This window comes from Semicossyphus pulcher, unplaced genomic scaffold (genome assembly GCF_022749685.1).
Source record: "Semicossyphus pulcher isolate SPU_LCO1_2020_fin unplaced genomic scaffold, fSemPul1.0.p SCAF_18, whole genome shotgun sequence".
Taxonomy (NCBI): Eukaryota; Metazoa; Chordata; class Actinopteri; order Labriformes; family Labridae; genus Semicossyphus; species Semicossyphus pulcher.
This window is the reverse complement of record NW_027211691.1, coordinates 18,761,584-18,776,858: the sequence shown is the minus strand read 5'-3', so window position 1 is coordinate 18,776,858 and position 15,275 is coordinate 18,761,584. Positions and strand designations below refer to the sequence as shown.

Here is a 15,275-nt window from a genome sequence, read left to right as displayed (position 1 = left end):
ATGAAGTAATGTCAACATTGTTTTCCTACATAATGACTTTCCTTCTGTTGTATTACTTACGCAAACAGGTGTAATTGTTACACCCTAGATGTTTGGATAAAGTAGCTGCTCAAAAAAAGACACCAGCACATGTAGAGCGTAGGAAAATCCATTGTATTCAACCATGTGTTACGTCTGTTTGGAGTCCAAACAGACGTAAAGACGTCATTACTGTAGAGCAACTGTTGAAACTTACATCAGTTCATGTTTCATTAAATTAGGAAACGTCAAACATACTGATGAAATCAATCAGTCATAACAGGGAAAGAAAAGACTTTTACAAAATTGTACTTCCATTTGATCTAAATGCCATCCCGAAATCTGACAGTGCAAGATCCTTCCTGCAAATTTTTTTTTACTGTTAGCGTATCAGCTTCACCTGCTCTGGAATCAGGGAAAGCAAACAGCCTTTTATCACCATTGACCAACATTCATTCTTATTGTGCATTTTTTCTAAGGCAACATGGAGGACCAAGCGAGCGTTTCCTACTGACTCCAGTGGCTGGTGGTTGGGACGGCTGCCAGTTTCTGCAGCGACATTGGCACGTTTTCCCCCTCAGAACAGCTTGGTTAAAGGCAACATGTTACACATCGAGTTTGACACACACACACACACGCACGCACGCACAGACCGTGACAAATCACACCTCTGACACAGAGGCTGCGAATAACCCCGCGAGTCCTCATATCGTCATCTGGTGTGAGCTGTTGTTAGACCTGATAAATAATCAAACCCTCCACTGACCAACTCAGCCGTTCCTATGACGACTGTCACACTTATTAATTTAAAACGCTTTTTTTTTTTTTACACAGAAGAAAAACAATAAATTAATACTCAAATCAAAGTGCCCAAAGTCCAGTGGAAACACCGGACATGTCATCATTTTGGCGCCGTTGGCAGCAATTTTTTTAGAGAAAAGAGTCAAACATAAAAGGCTGTCACACTGACGCCCTGAACACTAATCTGGGCTTAACTGAGATGATCTCACAAAATCAGATGCACGTTTATGTACACATACCCCAATAGAAAACTCTGTATACAGTACAGTGTGTACAGAAGTGTGTAAACCACATCTTGTACAGGGTCTCAAATCAGCATATTCTTAAAAAGGAACAGATCGACATGTTGGGAAATCTGTGAGTTAGACCAAAATAAATTGACACCACTCTCGTCTGTTCGTAACATGAAGCGACAGCTAGCTGCTGGTTAGCTTCGCACAGCACAGAATTATAGCAGGAGAGCTAGCCTGACTCTTTTCTAAGGCAGTAAATGCCTCCTAAAGGTCACTAGCTTGCATTTAAGTACATTATGCAAGAACTGGTTTTATTTGTGCAGCCTTACCTTTTCAAATGCAACTCACTCTCTTACAATCACTTTAAAGGCCAGACCAGGATTTACTCTTGTTCAGCCTCTGGCTTTGTCACTCTCTCTCTTACTTTTCTTTGCTGTCAACTCAGGAAACAGGCAAAGACTGGTAGTGTTAGAAATTTGCATTTAGGGCTTTCTACCAGTTATTACCCTTTCCCACCAATATTAGCGCTTTGACGCAGGTTTTTCAGACCCCGGGCAGACCCGCTAATAAATGCAGATTGTCTCTTTTCCCATTGCCAGTGAAGCATACTCCTGTCGGCCTCTTTTCTGCTGTGTCACCGTCTGACGTCTCAAACGCACCCGAAACAGGGTTAGTAAACAGTGAAGATGTTACGGTGGTTAGGTCTTTATTGTATCTATTACTCATTCAGTCTGTTTATCAAACTCGGCGCCGACAAATTTGGAACGACGTTCGAGCGCTGCTTGGACGGAGACGGGCGGGATTTGTAGCTGAGATGACGAGGAGCTGCAGAAGTTACCGACGGAGGTTTTGTGTTCCCATCATTGCTGATCGGAGCCGAGGTGATAATTACCCGGGGTCTACTGCAGAGTCATTTGACCCGGGTCTGAGTGCTGATTGTAACCTTTCCATCCATAATCTATACTGCTTATCCTGTTCAGGGTTGCGGGAGGCTGGAGCATCTTAAAGAGACTTAAAGGTGCTGGGAGCTTGATTTTATGACCTCAAAGCCAGGCAAACTCTTTCCCCCCATTTCCAGTATTTGTGCTGAGCTAAGCTAAGCTAACCAGCTGCTACCTGTAGCTAAACTTACACTACGAGTGATGTCAATCTCCTCATTTAACTCGAAACATATTCCCCAAAATGTTGAACTACTCCTTTAATTGTTGTAAATCTATCTTCTTGAAGGACCTGAGGAGTGTTTTGTGTGTATGGCAGGAGACTTCTCTGCAGTAGCATCAGCTCGAGTCGAGCTCCCCGTGAAGCTCTGACACTTCCACAACGGGCACATTGTAGTGACGATCGTCCTCGGTGACGAGGCACACGCACGGCCACTCGTCTTTGTGGTCGTCTGGGTAAAAGGTGACGAACTCCTCCGTGTCGGCCTTGTACAGTCTGTAAACTTGAATGGTGCAGTGCAAGGCGTAGCCCAGCAGGAACATCTCTACCTGCACGGAGGGAGAGAAGCGGGGAGGTAATTGTACAGTTATGAAACCATACTTTTTAAACAGCGTGTGTTTAATCAGCGGCTCAGGCACATAATATTAATGGGTGGGGTTTCTTTATGGGGATCTGCACCGTAAAAGCTTTTATTAACAGAGTGAAAATAACAATTAAATCTCTCTGCAGCCTGTTCGTCTTCAAACCTCCAAACGCCTGAGGCGGTTAAAGAGAAATTACAGCTCGAAAACAAGGCACGGCACAAGCAGAGGCACGTTTTATAGTTCAGGTTTGAGAGCGTTACACACCCACTCGCCTGGTATCTGACGTGAGGGGTTGTTTTTGTTCGTTACAAAGTGTGACAACTGTTTATTCTGCAGAAATTTACCGCCGGATTCATAAGGGGAAGAAAATCAAAGTCTTCTTGGCAGTGCCGTTCACTATAAAATGTTTATGTTAATGCCAGGAAACTACTGTATGTAGCCAGTAAAACATTCACTACATGCCTTAAAAATTCCTCCATAAGTGAGTCTGCGGTTAGTTGTGTGTTCCTACCTGCTCCAGCCCGGCGCTGAGGCCCACGTGGCTGAGGTGGTTGGAGAGGAAGGAGCGCGGGCAGTCGGAGGTGTCCCGAGCGAACAGCAGCCAGCAGAAGAGCGGGACGTCTCCTCCGCCCTGCATGCAGCCGTGCAGCTCCACCGCTCGGCTCAGCATCAGCAGCTTGAGCGCCTCCAGCAGCCCCATCTCCTCTTCTCCTCCCTGGAACACCCGCTCGCAGAGCTGCTGACGCTCCGCTGCAGAGGAGCAGTCCACCGCCGCCCGCCACTGGAACCAGCCAGGAGATCAATCAATAACTTAAGAGACTGAATCATTAAAGCCAAATCGATCAAACACAAATGTTTGTTGATTAAAGCTTTACAGATGTGGACATGCTGTCGCTTTCTATTTGCTACTACTGTCAAGTTCTTGTGACAAGCAAACAATTTGAAGATGTTGCTTTAGACTCTGACAAAAAAAGTGTATTATATTTGACATTTTAAACCTCTCAATAAATGGAAATCGACTGATTGCAGTATAAATGACAGATTCGAGAGTTGAACCCGGCTGTGGCTCAGCGGTAGAGTCGGTCGTCTCTCACTCAGAAGGTTGGAGGTGCAATCGTGCTGTTCGCCTCCGTCAACCAATCAAGCTGCAGCTCACATCCCTGCATCAAAGCCACACGCAACACTGCAGATCACTTTGTTCTCTTAGAAGGATCAAAATGGCACAAACATGAGGTCACAGTGACCTTGACCTTTGACCTGAACGCAAATATCAAAACAAGTTTGTGTCACATTAAAAGAAATTCACTACAGGCCTTTCTGTGATATCCCGTTCCCAGGAATGTTGAGTACATCCGTGGGAGCCGTCTCAGCATATTATTTATTAGGCTGCAGCAACATCAAAGAACAACGGGGTAAAACTGGGACAAAGTTCACACTTGATCTTTTGCACGTCCTCAGTGAGTACAGCAGATCATTTCTGAGATGATTTTTTTTTGGCGTTTGCCTGTATTTTGAAAGGACAGCTGAGGAGAGACAGGAAGCGAGGGGAGGAGAGAGCGGAGGACGACATGCACCGAATGATCGGCAGGCCGGGAGTCGAACCCGCTGCGTAGCCTCTGCACACGGGGCGCCCGCTCGACCAGCCGAGCCAAACCGGCGTCCCACCAGCTGATCATCTGTGTTCAGATGTCGTTACTACCTTCATCATTTTCGCTACAAGGTCAAAAGGCCCCAAAGCACAGCGAGGAACAAGGACAGATTTGTTTTGCAGGGGCCAAAGAAAACAACATTGTGTCATAAGCTCAAACACACGCACGGGCTATCCCGGCAGTTGGGATTTGCAGGACAAAGTCATTTCAACTTGCGATAGAGCCACAGACAAACGAAACATCAAAACAACAACGTCTGACACTGATGCCACATTTTCCTTTTAGGTCAGGGAGACTTAAGAAGGCGTTTAAGCAACACAGATCACCTCGACAAGTGGTTTGACTGGATCACAAAGCGTCTTGGTGGTTGTTTACCTGTTGCAGCCCCGCCCCCTTTTGGGTGAAAACAGCCCTCTAATATGAATGGTGGTAAACAGAAATCCTGGGGTCGATTTAATAACTTAATATATGAATGCCGTACAGTTTCAACGCTATTAAGAGCCCAAATCCAACAGCCAGTCAGGCAAGCAGATATATTATGACTTTTCAGCTCTTCTTTTCACCTCCTTTGCTCTTCGTGGAAGTAAAGAGAATCTTAAATCATTTTTTTTCACTGTTTGAGACACGACGCAGAAGCTTAAAGGCATGATACTGCAAGTGATTTCTAATCTACTGCCAGTACTTTAACCCAAAAGGGGGCGTGGTCGTTCTGGCAACCAGGAGGTCACGTGCGGCTGCTCTCATCAGACTGCCCAGGATGCATTTAAAAACCAAGTGTTGTTCCTACAAGTTGTGCCATCTAGAATTAAGAAATATTGTATCTATCATGACCTTATTAGACGTATCTTTTCAGTCAGTTAGCTGCAGAGGAAAAGCAACAGGAGTGTAAAAAAGGAGGCGTTGTGACTTTAACTCCTAAATTTAGGCCTATTTGGTCAGAAAGGGAGCATTCGTGGGAGCAACAACAGAAACGTTTGCCATTCATTCTTCTTCCCTGCATACAAATACACACACGTGCACCTAGAAAGTTATATTCATGGAATGACCACAGACCAGAATAACACAAACCAGTCTATTTATTCACTGTGTCACTGTTTGCAGTCCGTAATGTCCACACAGCGACTTCTCTTAAAGCCACAGAACTGTTTTAGAACCTGCAGCTTCAGTAAACAGCAGAGTTCCTCCGCAGCTACTGGTGTCGGTGACTGACTGTAACTTCAGCTCGGAGCTTCGCACTGTTTCCAGTAAAGAGCTGCTGCAGTTGAACCACTCTCTCTGAGGCCGAGGGTCCATCTCTCCCAGAAAATCCCTCAGAGCATAACGAGGCTGTGTGCTAATGACACGGGAGAAAGAGCAGACTACCTCCCTCACACATATGGAAGCAATCACATGTAAGAGCTCCGTGGATGAGTATCAATACCCTCAGTGTCCACAGCTGGCATAAAAATAGTGCTGCGGCTTACCCGCTCTGTGCTTTTCAAATACTTTCTCACTGCATGTCTTTCAGAGCAGATTTGCAGCCGGTACCTTATTTCGCAGAAGCTCCATGTAGCCTTTTAGCTGTGCGATGGCGTCTCCTGTCCCGTCAGCCTGCAGGCACTCTCCAGGAAACGTCCACTGACTTATCAGACCTTCCTGAGCCTCCAGTTGTTTTGGCAGCTGTAAACACAAAGACAGAGGAGGCGTTTAAAAGGAGCTGAAGCACCAACATTATCAAAACATTAGAAATGTTTGTCTTCTTTTTGGCTTTCACACGTTCTCTCTCCTGTGCTCCAGTTGTTGTTTGTAATAAACAGTTAAAGCTAGAGCCCTCCCTAAAACAGTCACTCTTCAATCATGACATCATTTTTGTAATGCAAACTGTCAACATTAGCCAAGCTAACTAACTAGCTAAATTTAGTAATAAACAAATGTAGCTAGCTCTGTGTGGTAACAGGCTACATACCAGCTACTGCATCAATTGATAGCATTTTCCCTTGATAGTTAGTGACACGTTAGTGCCTCTGTCATTATTTGATTTAGGGTAGTTGCACTCCAGACACTTAAGCCACTGGCACCAGAGATTTTTCAAGAGCTTAACTTAAAGGGGGGGTATTATACTAATTTCAAGCTTCATATAGATGAGTATGGAGTAGCTTAGCATAAGTTACAGTTAAAAAAAACTCATCATTTTTCTCACACTGGTACTCTGTGCAGGCCCTCATACAGCTTCTGCCTTAAACGACTCAGTCAGCTCTGTCTTCTGCTTGGTCAGCTCTCTGAAGCCTGCCGAGGCTGCACTTTGTGACATCACAAAGTGCAGCATACAGCAAAACTTCGTGAAACCTGGCGTTCACAGCAGCCTGCAGGCTGAGCTGAGAAGCCTGGGGCATTTTCACCCACGTTTAGTCTGAACATCCAACATTGTAACATTAAATACATGTATGTCTTAAAATGTGAAACAGCATAATACCCCCTTTTTAAAAAAATGTAATTAAATTGAAACACACAGAAACGTCAATCCATCCATTATCTATAATCTTTACCCTGTTCATGGTCGCAGGGGGGCTGGAGCCTATCCAAGCTGTCATAGGTGAGAGGCGGGGTACACCCTGGACTGATCACCAGTCAATCACAGGGCTGACACACAGAGACAAACACGCTCACATTCACACCAACGGGCAATTTAGAGTCACCAATGAACCTGACGAGAATGTCTTTGGACTGTGGGAGGAAGCCGGAGTACCACGAGTGAACCCATGCATGCACGGGGAGAACATGCAAACTCCACAGAAAGGCCAACGACATCTAAACCGGGATTCTTACAAGAAACTTTCTAGCTGTGAGGCGACAGCGCTAACTGCTGCACCAACATGCAGCCCACACAGAAACTGTCTGACTGAACTACGCAACAATGCAAGAAAAGAATGATGCTGTTTAGCCTGGGACATGAAAGCTAGCTCTAGTCTGTTAGCACAGTATGACATAATTGTATTCAGCCATCACGTTTGTCTGTTTATATTGTAGAATCTGCTTTAGCAAGCTAACGTTAGCTCAGTTAGCCAGTTAGCTTGCTACAGCTCTGACAGAAACAGTTGCTTTTGTCTATCGTCACCTTCATTACTGTGAACTGTAAAATGTTCAAGAGTGGAAGGCTTGTTGAATGTAACTCAGGGGCTCAGCCGACAGCTGTGAACTGATACCGCCTCATTAAGCGAGCGTTTACCATGGTAATGTCGTCCTCCTGCAGCCACACAGGCAGCTGCGTGCTGTGGGAGAGCACCTGGAACAGCGTGGCTCTGAGCGCACAGTAGTTGTCCCCCCTCACTCTCCTCAAGCTGCCAAACCTCTGGGACATCTCCTTATAACCCTGCAGCAGCACACAGGAAGTCTCTTTAGCCTTTAACATCCATAAAAACAACAACAACAACAACTGGCTTTAATCTGAAGACCTACAGGCACCAACCTTTCTAATGAGAGTACTTTTGGCAGTGTTTCCTTTCCACTCTCTCTCACTGTAAGACAGGATGTCCACGGCTGGTGCCAGACTGCGTCTGTCCTCCACCTTCAACACTGAGAGAGGAGAGAGAGAGGACGTGAGGATAAAACAGAAGGTCTATTGTCTTTATTTGACATTAAAGAACAAAAGTAGAATTGTTTGAGCTCTCTGATGTAATTCAATGAAATAGATTCACTGTACTGACGCGTCGTTTCTAACGCAGCTGGTTGATTTGTTTGCGATGCTGGCAGCTCCTCGGCTCCTCTGTACAGGTCTTCTTCACTAAAAGGAAAAGAACAAAAGATTTTAATCATTGTGAACAAATCCTATAACCAACAATAATTAGATCCTCCTGACGAGTTTCATCTGAGTATCCAAAGTTCTCTTTTTCAACGCACCGCAGAGCCAGACGGTTGCTCATTCATTTCCATGAACGAGTTTATTTTGAGTTAATCTCACTCACACCTTCCTGCTGCTTTAAATACTCACTTGGGGCAGTGAATCGGTGTTAATCCCCAGCTAAAAATAGTCCCAGAAAAAAACACTATGTACCGTTTGAGGTTTGCTAAAACCGTAGTACCTCCTACATGTTTCAGTAGGAATGTTTGGCCCACAGAGATCTTCATAGAGACAGGCTGAGACGTTGTTGGTTTTGGTCTTTAAAAGGAATTTGATGACAATACAAAACATTTTAAAGTAACACAAACATGATCTTTATCACCAAATACAATAAATACCAACATTTCTACAGGACGTGTATTTTCCTCTTGTTATACTAGAAACTAGAAACCTGGTTCTTTTTAAGCAAAGCTGATCGTGCTTTACGTGACGCTAACTTAAGCATCCTCTCTCCTCCCACATGAAGTGATGAGAGCGTGACGCCTTCCTTTTTCACACCTGACAGCTTTAGTCTGGACTTTTGGACTTTACTCCGAAAGTTTGGACTTTGAGAACGCGCATTCGAACTCTGATGCGGACCAAACGACCGGTCCGTTTCCAAACAAACCACGACCAGGTTCATTCAGGTGAGAACATAAAAAGACTTAAAGTTGGACCTCATACAGGAAGCAAACCAAAACACGGTGCAATGTGGGTTGTTAACGGATGTTGACACTTGCAGAGACAGCCAAGCAGAAAGATGAGTAGAGGACGGCGTGTGGGAGCGACGAGGTGAGGGCTCTATTAGAAATCTGGGCTGACCAAACAATTTCACAAACGCTTGTACAAACACACACGAACACGGAGGCTTTCAAACTGTTCAGTGAAAAACTAAAGGAGGGTGGAACTGATCGAACCGTGGAACAATGTTGGTTAAAAGTAAAAAAAAAATCCTCGCTTCTCTCTCTCCTTTTTCTCTCTTAGTTTACTTCAGGGAGTTTTCCAACGTAGGAATTCAGAGAGCAGTTTCCTCTCGCATCAAAACTTTTGGTCGGCTGATAAAAGATGCCGTGTGAACACAAACCAAACTGGAGGCAAAATGCAACAATTGTAAAAATGTGGTCTTTGATCCGGATCAGACAAGCGGACATTAGGTGTGAATGCGCCCTGAGACTTGCTCCATCCTTCCTCGTCTCTCTCACATCCTTCTTACATCCTTACTGGTAGGAGCTAAGACGTAAGGAGGAGTCACTTTAGCACCCTGAATCATACACCGCCACTGTGTTTTTAACACTTGCTTACTGGACATGTGTTGTGTTTCGATTCAAAGTCCTCCATCTATGCATCATCTATACCGCTTATCCAGTTCAGGGTGGCTGGAGCCTAGCCCAGCTGTCATTGAGCGAGAGGCGGGGTACACCCTGGACTGATCGCCAGTCAATCACAGGGCTGACGCACAGAGACAGACAACCTGTCATGCTCACACTCACGGGCAATTTTAGAGTCACCGATGATCCTAACGAACATGTGTTGGACTGTGGGAGGAAGCCGGAGTACCTAAAGGGAACCAATGCATGCACGGGGAGAACATGCACACTCCACACAGAAAGGCCCCCTATGGACTGGAACTACGAACCTTTAAGCTGTGAGGCAACAGCACTTCAAAGTCCTCTATTAACTAATAATGTGTACTTTGTAAAGTGGTGAAATCATTACAAACCTGTTCCCCAGCCCGTCTTCAGTACACTCTTCCTTCTCTGCTGTCTCATCGAGCTTTACATCAGTGGATTTGCACCCCGTCAGCGGCTCCTCTTTCAGAGTCACCTCCTGAATCTCAGCCGGAGCCTCAGCCTCTGCCTCTTCCTTCATCTCCTCTTCCTCCTTCACTTCAGGAACATCTCCGTCTTTTGTCAGAATCACGTCCTTGTCGATATCTTCTTTGTTGTTCTCTGAGGAGGTGATCTCCTTCGAGCTCAGAGTTGGAGAGCTGAGATCTGGTTTTGTATCCTGATTGGACTTTAAGCTGGAGAGAAAACACATGTTTTTTTAATGATTTATATAAGAACAAAAGTTTCCTGTTCAAGTAATTGACTCGTATTATAAAGAAGGATACTAAACGTGCTTAAATTGAGTTGATTACATGAAATAAATCTAAAGAAGTACAAATATTGACTGGTTTTGCTGTGGGGTCTTTATGCCCCCTAGTGGCCACAGGAAGGCTCTGAAAAAACAAGTACAAAGTTTATGTAAACAAGCTTCCTGTTTTGAAGTCACAAACACTGAACCCGCTGACCTCTCGCTGGAGTCGGCCGGAGCTGTGGCCTCTGGCTCCCTGACAGAGCTGGCGGAGTCGCGCTCCTCACTGCGGTCGACTCCTGTGGGCTCCGGTCCAGGAGAAGACTCGGAGGCATCGTGGCTTCTTGGGACTTCAGGAGCGGCCTGCTTACTCACTGGGGAACTTTGTGGATCCTCTGTGGCAGCACTGGACGCGGGGTCAAAGGACACAGATATTAATTTATATACTGCAGGGACACAAATACTAATACCATTTGATTTTGCCTTTGAACACAAGCACTGATATGAAAGATTAAACTGAAAGTGTCCTCGTAGAGCAGCAACAACTCTCGACAAAGCCCCCTCTCGGGTACAATCTCCAAACGTTTTCTTACTCCTGCACTGAATTACGCTCCGTGTCTCGACCCTCCTCAGAGTTTGTTTATGTTGCTGTCATGTCAGATTTCCTGCTTCAGTCTGTGAGGAGGAATGCAAAGCCTCGTCCAAAGGACAAAAAATGTTATAATAAACAAATGACACAGCAATTTTTTTGAATGTGTAGATGCTTTTCTATCGTCACATGACATATTTTGTCATTTTTGCACAGCCCTGCTCTAAGGCTGAACAATTAATCAACTTTTAATCAATGACCTGCTGCACTTTTCAAACCGCAGGAGGCGCGATATTTATTATGTTTGTCAAAATACATTTTGATTTAAATATTTTGCTCCAGAGATGTTCTGGCCTTCACACACAGACGGAAGTATCTTTGTTTGGTTCGGATCCCAGCAGAAAACTCACCACAATCATATGTTTATCAATGAAAATGAAAATGGTTCAGCCCTGACCTGCTCCATGCTATCTCTTACTGACGTATGGGTTTGAGGCTATAATCAGCCTACATGGCCCCATCACAGAAACATCTACCAGCTGAAGAATTATTAAAACAAACGTGGCTCAAGGCAAACCAGTCATGTGATCACTTATATTAACCTTTGTATGGACCGTCCTCCCACATGGAGAGAAGGGAAGGTATATTTGCAATGTATGTGTTTTGATACACTGTTTGTGAATTTAATTGTTTGTTTTGTAATGTTTGTATCTTTTAGATCTTGCTGCTCAGGGACCACAGATGTAAATTAGCGATATGTGTAACTCTGGCCTAACAGTTTTGTTGTGCGCGGCCCCGGTCAAATAAACTCATAAAACTAAACTATCTATCGTGAAATATATTTGCAGATATAACAACTTTTTAGACTGAAAATATGATGCAGAAAATGACACTTGGCTGACTCCATAGTTTACAACAATCTCAGCACTGTCTGCAGCTCATGCAGCAGAGCATCACAGCTGAGCAGACAGGCTAAAACAATGTATAATAATGTTAATTACTATTTAATCAAGCAATTTGCATAATTAATAAGAATAATAGTAATAATAATGATATCAGCAAAAATCCTAATATTTTTATTATAGCGAAAAAAGATAGACTTGCTGGCTGCCATATCTACCATCTGTAATATTCCCTGTTTGGGACCAGCTCAAAAAAAAAGTCATGTAAAACATGGATGATAAAAATACATATTAATGAACTGCTTAGCTCTGAGAGCAAGTATTCCTGTCAAACCTCATGATTCGTTGTTGCATTTTTGGACATTTGTATTTTTAGATTCTTACTATATTTCTGTGTCTTTAAAGGTGGCTGCACACGGCCCAGACAAACGTCGACCGACTCCAACCAACACCAACTGTCAGGTCAGTGTGCACCTGCGTTTGTCAGATGGAGTTGTTCGAGTTTGACACATCCAGTCGGGTTTGGTGGAGTCGTGGAAAGTCGGACCAATGTGCATCTTCTCGGAGCGCTTAACGGAAGTATCTGTCCGTTACACACTCACTTTAGTTTAACAAAAACAAAAGTCCGTCCTGTCAGCTGATGTCCGGGCAGTGTGGAGCAACTGCAACCAGCAACTGCCAACTTTAGAACGTTGCGGTGAGTTGGGCATCGTCTGGGCAGTGTGCAGTCACCTTTAGAGTTAAGCTTAAGTGTTTTCATAGCATGGCCTTGCAGTACAGTCTTTGCATTTCTCTGCCCATCTGTAAGAGGATGTGATCTTGAATCAACATATAAAACAGCAACAGAAACAGAAACTTGACTGTTTGACTCACCGGCTCGGAGACTCTTTGTCGACCTCCTGACTGATGGCAGAGACGGACGACGCCTGACAGGCTGCAGCAGTGAGCTGGGTGTTTGGCACAAGTAACACTTCATTGTTTTGAGAGAATTCCCCTGACGGCTCGGCTACAGCGCTTACATCAGCGACCTTGGAGCCTGTTTCTTCATCTTTATCGGGAGTTGTGTCCAGTATGATGTGCTTTGTTGTGTGTGTCTCAGGATGGTTTTGGGGGCAGACTGGCTCAGCTGTTGGTGAGCTGCCAGCAGGGGTTTTGTCCGGCGCTGAGGCTTTATTTTCTTCTTCTGGTGCTGCTTTCATAGCTGGGGTAACCTCCCAGTCAGATGTGGCGCGTTCTTTCCGCAGGGAGTTTAAAGTGCATGGCTGAAGTTCAGCTTGTCCGCCCTCTGCAGGACGGTCCTTCACGTCTTCATCTTGTGCTCTGGTGGAGTTCTCTTTGTTTTCAGATCCTTTTCTGGGAGAGGGCGCTGCGGTTTGTGTGACTTCCTTCTGTAAGGGTCCGTTCTCCTGAGTGTTATTGGGCTCTTTCTCTCCAACCTTGGGACTCTGCTTCACCTGCACTGCCTCAGCCTTCACTTCCATCTTCACATTGTCCTTGTCAGGTGTCTTCCTGGGAGACATAACACAGAGAGGATGAGCAATGTCACATCAAGCCCTCACCCAGGTTAGCTATGACACTATGCTACAAATGGCAAAAGGTGAACTAGGGTCTCCAAACTCTGGGTATAAGTTATGTATTGTATGTATGTAGCGGTTATCACACCTTATGTCATCATCGCCTTCTGGACCACAAGTGCCCGCCACAGTGGTTTCGCCTGAGGTCACTGCGGTCTTGGAGTCATCTTTCAGCAAAACACTTCTTTCCTCCGCGCTGCCACAGGGACTCTCAGCTCGACAGCAACTGTTCCCCATCTGCTCGCTCCCTCTGCTCGGGAGGTCAGACAGGTCGTAGGCTGAACGCTGACCTCTGGTCCACAACAAGCCACTGATGGAAGCGACCTGATGAGTCGCTGAAGCCAGAAGATTTCAGGAGTCCATGATGACGAGGGTCAAGCTGAGGCAGGAAGCAGCCATGTTTATATTTAAAGTTGCAACTTGTGACAGCACTGAATAGAGGATTAAAACGCTCCATGTGTGATACAACAGGTGTTACAATAAATTCTGCGACCCCACACATTCTGTATCCTGATTGTGAATTTTAGCCATGTTGCCAGCATACATTTTGTACATCTGTATTTTGATTGACAAACGTACACAAAATATATTGCTATTCCACAGCTATTAAAGTTTGTATCTGTGTAGCAGCTGTGACATATTTTGACTCTAACTACTTACAATGCACAATTTCATGGAGCACCTGTATTAACCAGTCATTCAACAAAAATTGGCTTAAAAGCCTAAATTTATATCACGGTCACAGAATCTGTTGTAACACCTGCTACGTTTTGATAATAACGGTATATATTTAGAGTAAAATTAACATAAATCATGGCGACATGTCTTTGAATGCTTTACAGGGAAGTAACGATAATGACAGCACATTTTGCACTGCATATTTACTGCCGTATAAATAATGACGAAACTTGCCTACCTTGGTAAGTTTAAACAGAGATAAACTCCGCGAGCGCACAAACATATAGCTCCGATTCCTGTTTCACTTTTGGTTAGCTGGAAAACAGGCGTAAGTTAGCTCTCCAGCTAGCTGAGGTAAACTTAAAATATAAACATGCGCTACTAAAGACTGCTCCTCGCTCATGAAAATAACTGCTGTAACATTGCTTACCTTGTATAATTATAAAACCATAATCGTTAAAAACGATACATTTAATAAAAAACGAGTATTTACTGTATTTTCTGCGGAACATCTGTTGGAACGAGCCCCTAGCATAGCCAGAGCAGCAGGTCACGGCTCGGTCCGAGCGCATGACGTCATACTCATGTGCGCCGAGAGTTCTGCTGCGTTCAGGTGCTCCTCGGAAACTCGATACTTCCCGTTAACCCTGCAATATTTCGGCATGTAACAAAATATAAATGTTCCAAGCCAATTGATCGGTTAGTCCATCAATGAAAAGTAATTTCTTGTCGTTTATAGAGACAGTAAATTAATTACCTTTGGGTTTTGGACTGTTGGTTACAAAGACTGTATATAAATTGATTTCTATATGTTTATATATACTGTCTATGGTTGTTCAAGTAATAACAGGCTTTCTGAAGTTTGGGTGGACATATTGAACTATTTTCGGACGTTTTATAGACTGAATAATAAATAAATTATCAAAAAACAGTTGAAATTCAACAATGAAATAACTGAATAGTTAGCAGCCAAGCTTGAAGCTATACTGCAGTATATTACTGTCTAAAAGTAAGGATTTATAGAGGACAGATAAGGATAAATAGAAAAAGGAAATTAATTAGCAATGAATATTCTTTGTCATTTTATGTGGTTTAAATTTGTTTTATTTACACTGTAAGAAAAGGCTTTGCATTATAGTTATAACAATCATTTTATATTGAGAGAATTATTAGCAAGGAAAGAACATTCTCCAGTAACAAAGAAAATAAAGTCTTTTTTAAACGGACATTAAGAAAATATCTACAAACCTTATTTATGGTTTTGTGTGGGAAAAGCTGAAGTTTTGCAAAGGGCTAAATAATTTCTTACATATTTAAACAAAGTATTGGAAATTCTTCTTAACAAAATGTATAATTATAAAGGAGTGGTTATATTG

The 15,275-nt window shown here is 43.9% G+C and overlaps 1 protein-coding gene across 1 annotated transcript; it reads right to left on the bottom strand.

Annotated features, from left to right (window-relative positions):
* Positions 1-134: 134 nt before the first annotated feature.
* Positions 135-14,432, bottom strand: LOC138596301 (uncharacterized). The gene is made up of 11 exons (XM_069667931.1): positions 14,393-14,432; positions 13,310-13,600; positions 12,521-13,156; positions 10,374-10,562; positions 9,801-10,103; positions 7,908-7,984; positions 7,670-7,776; positions 7,430-7,573; positions 5,752-5,883; positions 3,087-3,356; positions 135-2,539 (listed from the first exon to the last, which is right to left on the bottom strand). Exons 2-11 carry the CDS (start codon positions 13,456-13,458, stop codon positions 2,330-2,332), a joined length of 2,217 nt encoding a protein of 738 aa, XP_069524032.1. The 5' UTR covers positions 13,459-13,600; positions 14,393-14,432; the 3' UTR covers positions 135-2,329.
* Positions 14,433-15,275: the final 843 nt, after the last annotated feature.